Source organism: Seriola dumerili, unplaced genomic scaffold (assembly GCF_002260705.1).
Source record: "Seriola dumerili isolate Sdu_G_001 unplaced genomic scaffold, Sdu_1.0 BDQW01000035.1, whole genome shotgun sequence".
NCBI lineage: Eukaryota > Metazoa > Chordata > Actinopteri > Carangiformes > Carangidae > Seriola > Seriola dumerili.
This window is the reverse complement of record NW_019174290.1, coordinates 978563-990136: the sequence shown is the minus strand read 5'-3', so window position 1 is coordinate 990136 and position 11574 is coordinate 978563. Positions and strand designations below refer to the sequence as shown.

The window sequence follows — 11574 nt, the reverse complement described above, 5'->3', positions numbered from 1 at the left end:
CCGCGGGTACAGAGGAACACAAATGCAGGCTGGAGCAGCTCGGGTGAGCGAAAGGAGCTGTGTGTAGAAGGTAAGGCAGCGGATATTGCCGAAGTTATAATAAACATCATAATCCTCCACGCTGAACTTGTAAAAAAACACCACAGTCTTATGAACAAGTTCATTTGTTGATCCGGCAAGAGAGAGCAGGAGATGGAGGGAGAGAGAGAAGCCATATCGCTAGCTGCTAAGCTAAAGTTACTAGCAGATCTGAATAGCTTGTAAACAACTGTGGAGTTAGCAAGAAAGTCACTAAAAGGAGAGCTATGGGTGCCTGAACAGAACCGGTGTAAGGGTAAATGTATGGCGGGTGTTTGGTTGCTATGGTGATAAACATATATAGCAAAATTAGCTGGGTTGACACAGAGCAGCAACAATTGCTACCAGTGACACAGAGTCTCCCCTGCAACTGGAAATGAGACGACACACGTTAGCAGGTGAACTCACTCACTACTTAAAAGAAATCAAAACACTTACAAGAAATTAAATAATAAATAATTACAATTATCTCTTGCACACACTCGGTTTGCAGTTTATTAGGTACACCTTACTAAAATTAGTGCAGTCTTATACAACAGTCCTGCAATACATCCTCTTTTCATGAAGGTTATACTGTTTAGATGTTATTAAAATTGTTTTAGAGAGTTGTTGATTCAACTGTATGATCATTTTGGAAGATGTAGTGTGTGGTGGCCTTGAGCTGTATTGCATTATATGGGAGGTGTTTCTCATATTTAGCCTACCTTCATTTATATAAATGTGGTGGACAAAATAATAAAAGCACCTGGACACCACAGTTGGTGTCCATAGACTTTATGCAGTAGTTTTGTGTTGGAGTTTGTGTTATTCTTAATTTTGACTCCCACAATTTTAATTTTTACTGCAAATGTATCTGTTCCAAATATTGCTTGTCTGACATCTTAGATACTAATAATCGGTTATGGCCCTGATAAAAACATATTGGTTGACACCTAGTCCACAGGATCAGTGTTTTCAGACAGACAGGTCTTCTTTAGGGATGAACACCATTCTTCCAAAAGATATTGCCTCATATGGTGTTATTGTGATGGTGGTGGAGAGCACATTATTATGTCATTAACTGTGTTATCTGTTGGATGTGGACCTCTGGGCAAGTCAAGGGCAGATCATTAACGTATATGCTAAATAGAATTGGTCCGACCTGTGTGGAACTCCAATAATATATTCAGAAAAAGATGAGCATGTGTCACTTATCCTTGTGCACTGTTTTCTTGAGTTTAGGTATGTTTAGGTATAATTAAAAGATGACAGCATCAACTACACCTCCCATATCAAGACCAGGTTTTATTTATTCAATAAAAGGAGCACTTTGAGGAGGGCTGTCCAGCAGAGCAGCCCCCCTGGCCTTCTGGGACTGCCTCTGTAGCACCACCCTCAGAGCTGGGTCTCTGCTCACATCACCCACGTAACTCCACATCAAAGAAAATGCATCTGAGCAAGAGGGCTAGAGAGGAAATTGAGTACGAAGAACAGACACCAGCAACCCAAGGCCAGGACCACAGCCCAGCGCCTAAGGGTGAGTTAGTTATAGTCCCTGGACAGAAGCCACCAGAGATGCGTAGTTTGATTTAGAAATCACAGAATTAATAAAAGCATCACATCAGCCTCATTGTGATTTTTTTTTTCTTTAGGAGAAGCTCCAAGAAGGCCAGAACCTGTGGATGAACCTAGCTCTGATAAACAGCCTCAGGAAAAGGTGTCTGCAGAGCCAAAACAGAACCAAGTGCCACGCAGACCAAAGAAGAAGTACGACTGTCCAACCTGTGGAAAAGTTTTCTGTCACAACTCCGCTCTGAAGCGACACCTTGTGATTCACTCAGGAAAAAGACCATTTAAGTGCTTCATATGTGCAAGAGGATTCACCCAGAGTGGAAACCTGAAAACACACATGAAAGTTCACAAAGGTCAGAAGTAACAAAGTGACAGCTTTTTCTTTTTAATGCATATGTTTGTGGTCATGTGTTTTTTAGTAAAATCTTCTCAACTTTACCTCAATAATAACTTGTATCTTAATTTTTTTCCCTGATTTAGTGAAAGATATGTTATGTAGATTTAATCTTGTGTTTCTACTACTGTATTTTATGCTCAAAAGTGTTGTCTTACACTATAACTTTTACTCCACCCATACATTTTTTTCTTGACTTTTGTTTTTCTGTTTTAAAAGCTGGTGTGACTGTGTCTTCACTGTGCAGAACTGTCCAACGATAAATGACTACAGATGTGTTTGTTTTTCTCACAGGAGAGTTACCAAATTGGACATTAGTTCAAGAAACGAGTCGTCCTGAGGAATCTCCTGTGACAGTTCATGTGTGTGGAGAGTGTGGAATGGACTTCCCTCAGAAACAACAGCTGGAAGAACACAGAGAGAGTCACAAAAAGCCTTACGCGTGTTCTGACTGTGCCAAGACATTCAAAAACGAATATTATTTTAGACTGCATAAGCGCATTCACTCTGGAGAGTCACCTTTCCTCTGTTCAGAGTGCGGGAAGAGCTGCATCACAGCAAGTTCGCTAAAAACGCACGAGTTGACACACACTGGAGAGAAGAATTTCCATTGTGATCAGTGTGGGAGGGCATTTTCACAGTCCTCCCACCTCAGCATGCACCTCCAAACTCACACTGGAGAGCGACCTCATCTCTGCTCTATCTGTGGTAAAAGTTACTCCAAAGCAGGTTGTCTGAAAGTTCACCTGCGAGTTCACACCGGAGAGAAACCGTATACCTGTGAGAAATGTGGCAAGTGCTTTTATTACTCTCAAGGTTATCAAGCGCATTTGAAGATTCACAACAAGAAGCCAAAACCGCCAACAAAACCTCTGGGGAGACCAAAACAGCAGCTGTTAGTGGTAAATAATCAATAATGTCATCTGGGTAATCTGAATGGACATACAAGGAAATAGTAAATATATTACAGTTTCCCATCTGTTATCATGTGAAGTTAAACATCTTTCAATTAACTGATTTAATTGGCCAAGCAATATGGTAGGAATCATATGTAATATTACAGTATGTGGTGTACAGTCTGCTCTATTGTTATTTGTATTGGATAACAGTGAAGTAGTAATAAATCACCATATTGTGAGTTATTGTTAGTTTTATTTGTTTTTCTTTGTGTTTTTCTTTGTGATTCGCCTAAACCAGGACCAGACTTGATTTTATCTAATAATGTGACTCCACAGTTTAAAATGTTATACTTTAAGTATATTTTACAGGCATCATCTAATTACTTAATATACACTTGTTGTTTTAGTCAGAACTTTTATTTTTGTATCTTAATACATAAATATAAGATTCTCTATGCATTGGATTTTTATTTTTTTATGGTTGTGCAGCAGGATCAGAGTGTTGGTGTTACCTATTTCATTGTTGGGACTCATTTTAGTATCTAAAGCATTTGGTCTGATGGTTCCCAAACTTTTTCTGCCAGGTAATTCTGTCAACTCAGTTATTGCTGTGAAAAGGTATTTTCTAATTGCCACATTTTTTTCCTGATCATGTGCACCTCCTGCCCCTCAGTCCAGGAACCAGTGACTAAGTCTCAGAACATGATCCATCCATTCACCTCTGTTTAGTATCATACTTGGTTCTAGGTGTCAGTTAACAGAGTATTCTCCAGGGGGATCCTGAGTCATACCCCAGTGTGTTCTGCCCATAGGTTCTGCCCATAGGTTCTGCCCAGTGTTATACCAGTCCAATGTGCCTGATAGATCTTCAGAGGGAGGCATCCAGTATCATGAAAAAAATAAAATATTTTGAACTTTGCTGCTTCTTTTACTGTGCTTGACCCAAGGACTGTGGTGGAATGTAACTAAGTCCATTTACTCAACTACTGTACTTGAGTATTTCCATTTTGTGCTAATGTATACTTTCTACTCAACTACACTTATGTGATATCTTAAGTTAATAGTTAATTTGCATATTCAAATTATTAAGTATATAAATTGAATAATAAATTATTAATAATTAATTATAATTATATAAATTATTATAGATTAAACTACCAAGCAGTATATAAAGTAGTTGAAATTAGTCCCACCTTTACCAGCTGCAACATTAAAGAGAGACTTAAACAAATGCATCAATAACTCCAAAAAAGTATTGTTATGTACTGTTTATTATACTGGGCCATTCTCCATAATGAATACCGTATTTTTACTTTTGGTACTTTACATATCCATATGCTGATACTGAAATAGGATTTTGTATTTATATACTCTTATTGCTACTTTTACTTTAACAAAAGTACAGCTGCTTCAGAGTAAGTTCACGTACAAACATAATAATCAAGTGGTTATTCTTTCATTATTGATGAGCATAAGTTATAATTTTGTTGAATTATAGTTGACGTTAATACATGTTATCCTCGTGTATTTGTATATTAAACAAGCGAGTAATGTAGAGTACTTTACGTGAGCATTATTCATTTGATGTCTGTGCCCTGTAGAAAATAAAACTTCAGTGCTAGACTTTATATTAGCGGGGCTTTTATTGTGGTGTAAAAGCCAACCGGAAGTTCCTATGTTACTGTAAGTTGCTAGCAGCTAAAGCTAGAAAGGTTATCATCAGATCCAAACGATCATTTAACTTAACTCATAAGTTGGTTGACATTAATTAGATACGCTGGCTGAGCACGTTGAGACTGAAAATGAGAGAGAAGTAGAAACACTGCCAAGTCTTTTCAATAAACTTCTATCGAGCGACTTCTTATTACCTGAGGGAAAAATCTATGCTGAGGTTGGTCAAAATGTCTATTGTCTGTTGTTAGCTAGCTAAGTTAGCGAGTGTTGTACGAGCGAAGGTGAAATTTGAAGCAGAATTATTCATTTCACGTTGGACTCGAGGGTGATCGTATCGGTTCTGTTGTTCTATATTTGTTGCAGTAGCTTAGGGGAGTTGATCGTTAGCTAATTGCTAAGATAATCAGAGCTGGTGAACGCCATGTCTGTGGCTAGCTGGCTAATAACACTTTCACTGAGGTGGCCGTTGACCAGAGCACTGGTCACAGCACGCCTGAGACTCATTCAGAGGTCATGTACTGATGTCTGCTGTGGACTGCGTGTGCTCCTGATGCAATTGCTTTTATTAATACACCATGGTTACCAACAGGTTAGCTAGTTAGGCTGCTGACAAACTTAAATTACAAATAATTAGACTTAAATGCATGGAGCAAAAATTAGTCCTCTTAGCTAACGCTATTGAGCTAGCAGGACTGCTCAGTGTAGATGAACGGCAAAGGGGTTTCACTCACATTTAAACCACCTGAAAGCACATGAAATTTTTTTGACAGTATACACCGCAACATAATTTCATAATAATAAATGCTGCCCTTGAGTAGTTGTTAGTTGTGTGTCTAAATTGTAAAGACAACTCCTTTTTAAGGTGGACTATCCTTCAGCTTTAAAGGCCCAGCCAGGTTCAAGTCCCTGTCACAACAAAGCATCCGCCCTGCTGAAGTGTCCTTGAGCAGGACAATGGATGTGTTCCAGGGTGGAAGCACTGTTGTGTAGCTGACCCCCCCCCCCACCCCATTCTGTAGAGGGGGACAAGTGACAAGAATACCCCCCCCCTCACCCTCCCGATAGAGATTTGCAGCTGGAGGCTGAAAATATGAGCAAGAATGAAATAATAATAAAAAAAGACAGTCGCTGAATGAATCCTTGAGATTATTTTCCTAACTGGTCCTAAACGCACGAGATAAATCACACNCTGTTGTTCTATATTTGTTGCAGTAGCTTAGGGGAGTTGATCGTTAGCTAATTGCTAAGATAATCAGAGCTGGTGAACGCCATGTCTGTGGCTAGCTGGCTAATAACACTTTCACTGAGGTGGCCGTTGACCAGAGCACTGGTCACAGCACGCCTGAGACTCATTCAGAGGTCATGTACTGATGTCTGCTGTGGACTGCGTGTGCTCCTGATGCAATTGCTTTTATTAATACACCATGGTTACCAACAGGTTAGCTAGTTAGGCTGCTGACAAACTTAAATTACAAATAATTAGACTTAAATGCATGGAGCAAAAATTAGTCCTCTTAGCTAACGCTATTGAGCTAGCAGGACTGCTCAGTGTAGATGAACGGCAAAGGGGTTTCACTCACATTTAAACCACCTGAAAGCACATGAAATTTTTTTGACAGTATACACCGCAACATAATTTCATAATAATAAATGCTGCCCTTGAGTAGTTGTTAGTTGTGTGTCTAAATTGTAAAGACAACTCCTTTTTAAGGTGGACTATCCTTCAGCTTTAAAGGCCCAGCCAGGTTCAAGTCCCTGTCACAACAAAGCATCCGCCCTGCTGAAGTGTCCTTGAGCAGGACAATGGATGTGTTCCAGGGTGGAAGCACTGTTGTGTAGCTGACCCCCCCCCCCCCCCCCCACCCCATTCTGTAGAGGGGGACAAGTGACAAGAATACCCCCCCCCTCACCCTCCCGATAGAGATTTGCAGCTGGAGGCTGAAAATATGAGCAAGAATGAAATAATAATAAAAAAAGACAGTCGCTGAATGAATCCTTGAGATTATTTTCCTAACTGGTCCTAAACGCACGAGATAAATCACACTACAGCTGCAAATAACAATTATCATTATGGCTTAATCTGTGGTTTATTTTCTTAATTGATAGTGATAATACTACTATAATTTACCAAAGCCCAAAATGATGGGTTGAAATTGCTAGTTTTATGACCAAAATAATTCTGATTAGATTCTAATCCTAATTACTAGAACCTTAAATATGATATCTGGGAGATATGGACAAATAAAGGAGAGTGAAATTGTATCTCTTTGTCTGTCAGATCAAGGCAGGTTTGTTTAATGCTTGATTTATTTGAAATAGTTTATTAAAATACAAAGTCTGTATATAACAGTCCATCTGTAAAAGGACTATGATTGACATACTTATCATATAACACACTGTATGTTTGTAAATATTGCAAATAACACTTGTCTCCTGACTTACTTACTTCTTGTGGAAGTGTGATTGGTTCCATTATATTAAAGTCTTGTAATTAATGTGCCTTCTTTGCTGTTTTTAATTAGCCTTTCTGACAATCCTCTCAGGAGCTATGAAACAAAATAAGAATATTAAAACTGAAATGAGTGTGAAGATCCTGATTGAATCATTTGGTTTGATTAAAATCTTTGTAAATCTATGAGTTGGACCACTGTTGTTCAGACCACAGACATTTTAGCACAAAATTGTAGTACTAGTAAAGGCAGTTAAATGAATTTGGTACATCCTAGTAGTGTAGTACTAACACAGTTATTATTTCTTGCTGCATAGGGCTAAACGATATGCAAAAAAAATCATATTGGGATTATTTTGACAGAGATTGCCTTTGTGGTATGAGTCAAGATTTTAGTGGGAATTATAAAATGTCATATTCACAAAAAAAATAAATAAATAAAAAGATGATGTGATTTTTGCAGGGGTCTGTACCAAACAAGCATGTCCCCTTACATCTGCATAATATGATTTGTAAGCTGGGGCAAATCTGTAGCACCACAATGCTTTATTTATAGTGGCATGTTGTGACACATTTTACCTTTATCAAAAAAATTGGAGCTCCTGCAATTTGGATATTACACTTGGTCATATTGTGTTTTTGATAATAATATTTCGAAGAAGTGTTCAGCCCTAAATTCATAAATGCAAAACAGCCAAACCGGCCAATGTGAGATTAGTGTTAGCACTATAATGTACTAATGGTCCAAGTCCACAACAGCAGTGGATGCCCACTCGTCTGCCACACCCGGGAAGCTTTTGGCCATGTGTTCTGATATATATTCAGTCACTTGCTATAAATTTCTTATTGAATGTCTGTTTACTGACTCATGATTGTTTACCTCTACAAGGTTGTATATTTGAGAGATGGGGTCTGAAAACCCAGACGACTTTGGACCAGCTGTGCTCCTCGCTGAGGAAGAGCAGCAAGAAATAGGAGGTCTGATCAACTCTGATGGGGAGGAAGTTGATTTCTCGGATCTCGGTGAGTAAATAAAAAATTGCAACAGCAACAGTACAATTCACTGAGCGAAAGGGAAAATAGAGTCCCCTGTTCATTGTAATGGAGTCCAATACAGCAGTCGTGTAATGAATTCTAACATAGTGCAAATTCATATTTTTGAGTTGTAGACTTGGTACTACTACTTGCCAAACATTTGACACCCATGATTGAATATTTTCAGGAGCTATTCTTCATAGTAAGTGAAGGTAGACTAAAGGCAAGCGTGTTTTAAACACAAAGTTCAGATGCTGTAAACAAGACAATCTACTGTGTGCTGCCTGTTTAGTGTAGTATTAATCATATGTAACGACAGAGTCAGCATAAACATCCAGAACCATCTCCAGGCATTCCCAGCTAAACCGGCTGACAATCCTGTATCAGATTAGACTGTGAATGTGTGGCAGTACTTGAATGCACCATGTCTCACAACATATTTAATTAATTATTAAGACTAGAGATAACAGCGGTCCTACTTTTTTTCTCTCTTGATACAAGCTCAGTTACCTAAATATCGTATTGGCCAATACCATGTCTCAATATGAGTGCTCTTTTTCTTTTTTCCAATTTAAAATCTGTATATCTGTATATTTGTATATCCATGAGAAGCTTGAATGTGTTATGGCAGAAAAGCATTTTTGCACTGACTCATACGTGACTCTGTTACACGTCTTTTCAAGGAATTTGTTTTAAAAAGGTCTCTTCTTTTCGTTTTCATCGATAAAATGTTGTCTTTGTCTTTGTGTTCACACAGGAGAGAGCGCCGTCCACGGTATCGGAATAGCAGAGCCTCCCTCAAAGACGTTTGACCAGACTGAGAATGAAAAGCCACCGTCTCTTCACAGCTGCTCAGTGTGTGGCAAAGACTTCCCTTACGCCTCTAAACTCCAGCGCCACCTACGCACTCACTCAGGAGAGAGGCCTTTCCCCTGCTCCATGTGTGAGAAGAGATTTCCAGAGAAGGGGCTTCTCATGATCCATGAAAGGGTCCACACTGGGGAGAAGCCTTTCCCATGCACTTTCTGTGAGAAACGATTTGCCAGTCAGGGGGAGCTCAGGCTTCACCGGCGGACACACACCGGCGAGAGGCCGTACCACTGCTCCATCTGCCTGAAGAGCTTTTCACGTCACTGGCACCTGAAAACACACTTAGAGGCCATGCACTCGGAGGTTGTTGCCGGCTTTACGAGGAAGAAGTTTCCGTGTTCGGACTGTGATAAGAGCTGTAACTCGGCAGCCGAACTGAGAGATCATCAGAGGACTCACACTGGAGAGAGGCCCTACCAGTGCTCTTTCTGTGACAAACGGTTTGCCTTGTCGGGTACTCTAGTGAGACACGAGCGTCTCCATACCGGCATTACCCCCTACCACTGCTCTGACTGTGGGAAGACATTTGCACAGCAGTGGACGCTTACGACGCACATGCGAACTCACACGGGGGAAAAACCGTACAGCTGCACGCAGTGCGATAAGTCTTTCGTAGCTCCCGGAGAGCTTCGGAGACACACAAGGATTCACACTGGGGAGAAGCCGTACACCTGCGCGGACTGTGGGAGGCACTTCTCACTGGCAGGAACTCTCAGAAACCACAAACGGTCGTGTACGCAGAACAAAAATGGATCAATTACAGGTCTCATCTCAGGCCCAGTTCAAGCTCCAGATGGTGAATCATCCCAACAAGACCTGACCAACAACATCAGCTCTGAGGTAGTGACAATACACAGCAATCTCAAAGTGGAATCTGTGTTGCTTTTCGTGGAAGTTTCATTGAGATTTTCAATTTTATTTTCTTCTGCATTTATACATGTAGTTCTTCAAACCTCACAACAGTTGTTGCCTCCATTTGCTCTGATGAAACTTTTTTTTATAGGTGTCTGGCAGACAGAGTTTTCCCAGTTCGGTCGAGCCCCGTTCTTCAGAGGGTCTTAACTGTGACAAAGCAGCTCAGTGTGAAAATAACCAGAGACAGTCAGAAGACCGGCAGGAGGTCACCACCTCCAGTCCACAAATGAATGTAATAGTGAAAGAGGAGGAAGAAGAGGAACCTTTGTGTGGTACATAAACATAATAAGATTCCAAATTTCCTTCTTTTATATATATATATATATGTGTGTGTGTGTGTGTGTGTGTGTGTGTGTGTGTGTGTGTTTTAAAAGAAACATGAATGCCTTTGATGATGATTTAACGAGTGGTTTTCCCCACTAGAAGAAGCTCTTGACCAGGCGTCCAGGGGTGAGGATTGCACCATGTCAGAGGAAAGTGAAGAGCTGCAGCAGGAAAGCAACACAGAAATTAGGATTACAGTGATGCCATCGTTGGTGAGGATCAGCAGATTGTCCAGAGCAAGGGGGCATTTCTCATGATTCTCATGAAAGGGTCCACATCGGGGAGAAGCCTTTCCCCAATGCACTTTCTGTGTGAGAGAACGATTTGCCAGTCAGGGGGAGCTCAGAGCTTCACCGGGGGCACACACACCGGCGAGCAGGCCCGTACCACCTGCTCCATCTGCCTGAAGAGCTTTTTCACGTCAACTGGCACTTGAAAACACACTAAGAGGCCATGCACTCGGAGGTTTGTTGCGGGCTTTACGAGGAAAAGTTTCCTGTGTTCGCGACTGTGATAAGGAGCTGTAACTCGGAGCCGAACTGAGAGATTCATCAGAGGACTCACACTGGAGAGAGGCCACTACCAGTGCTCTTATCGTGTGACAAACGGTTTGCCTGTGTCGGGTACTCTAGTGAGACACAGCGTCATGGTCCCATACGGGCATATTTAACCGTTCTAACACTGCTCCTGACCACTGTGGAAGACATTTGCACAGCAGTGGACCGCCTACGCACGACGCACATGCGAATTCAACGGGGGAAAAACCGTACAGCTTGCAGCAGTGGCGATAAGTTTTCGTTTCGTAGCGTGCCCGGAGAGCTGTGCGGAGACAACAAGGATTACACTGGGGAGAAGCCGTACACCTGGCGGACTGTGGAGGCACTTCTCACTGGCAGGAAACTCTCAGAACCACAAACGGTCGTGTACGCAGAACAAAAATGGATCAATTAAGGTTCATCTCAGGCCAGTTCAAGCTCCAGATGGTGAATCATCCCAACAAGACCTGACCCAACAACATCAGCTCTGAGGTAGTGACAATAACCAGCAATCTCAAAGTGGAATCTGTGTTGCTTTTCGTGGAAGTTTCATTGAGATTTTCAATTTTATTTTCTTTCTGCAATTTATACATGTAGTTCTTCAAAACCTCACAAACAGTTGTTGCCTCCATTTGCTCTGATGAAACTTTTTTTTATAGGTGTCTGCAGACAGAGTTTTTCCCAGTTCGGTCGAGCCCCGTTCTTCAGAGGCTCCTTAACTGTGACAAAGCAGCTCAGTGTGAATAAATAACCAGAGACAGTCAGAAGACGCGGCAGGAGGACAGCGGCACCTCCAGTCCACAAATGAATGTAATAGTGAAAGAGGAGGAAGAAGAGGAAACTTATTTG

At 41.0% G+C, this 11574-nt stretch overlaps 1 protein-coding gene across 1 annotated transcript in view; it reads left to right on the top strand.

Annotated features, from left to right (window-relative positions):
* The first annotated feature begins 1355 nt into the window (after window positions 1–1355).
* The window catches only part of LOC111216526 (zinc finger protein 728-like), a 12490-nt gene continuing 2271 nt past the window's right edge, over window positions 1356–11574 (top strand). Inside the window, exons 1-8 of the mRNA XM_022738053.1 lie at window positions 1356–1594; window positions 1710–1982; window positions 2318–2931; window positions 7948–8068; window positions 8838–9790; window positions 9954–10137; window positions 10292–10397; window positions 10822–11081. Of these exons, the coding sequence (XP_022593774.1) occupies window positions 1504–1594; window positions 1710–1982; window positions 2318–2931; window positions 7948–8068; window positions 8838–9790; window positions 9954–10137; window positions 10292–10397; window positions 10822–11081 (2602 nt within the window). The 5' untranslated portion in view covers window positions 1356–1503. The remainder of the gene's footprint in view (window positions 1595–1709; window positions 1983–2317; window positions 2932–7947; window positions 8069–8837; window positions 9791–9953; window positions 10138–10291; window positions 10398–10821; window positions 11082–11574) is intronic.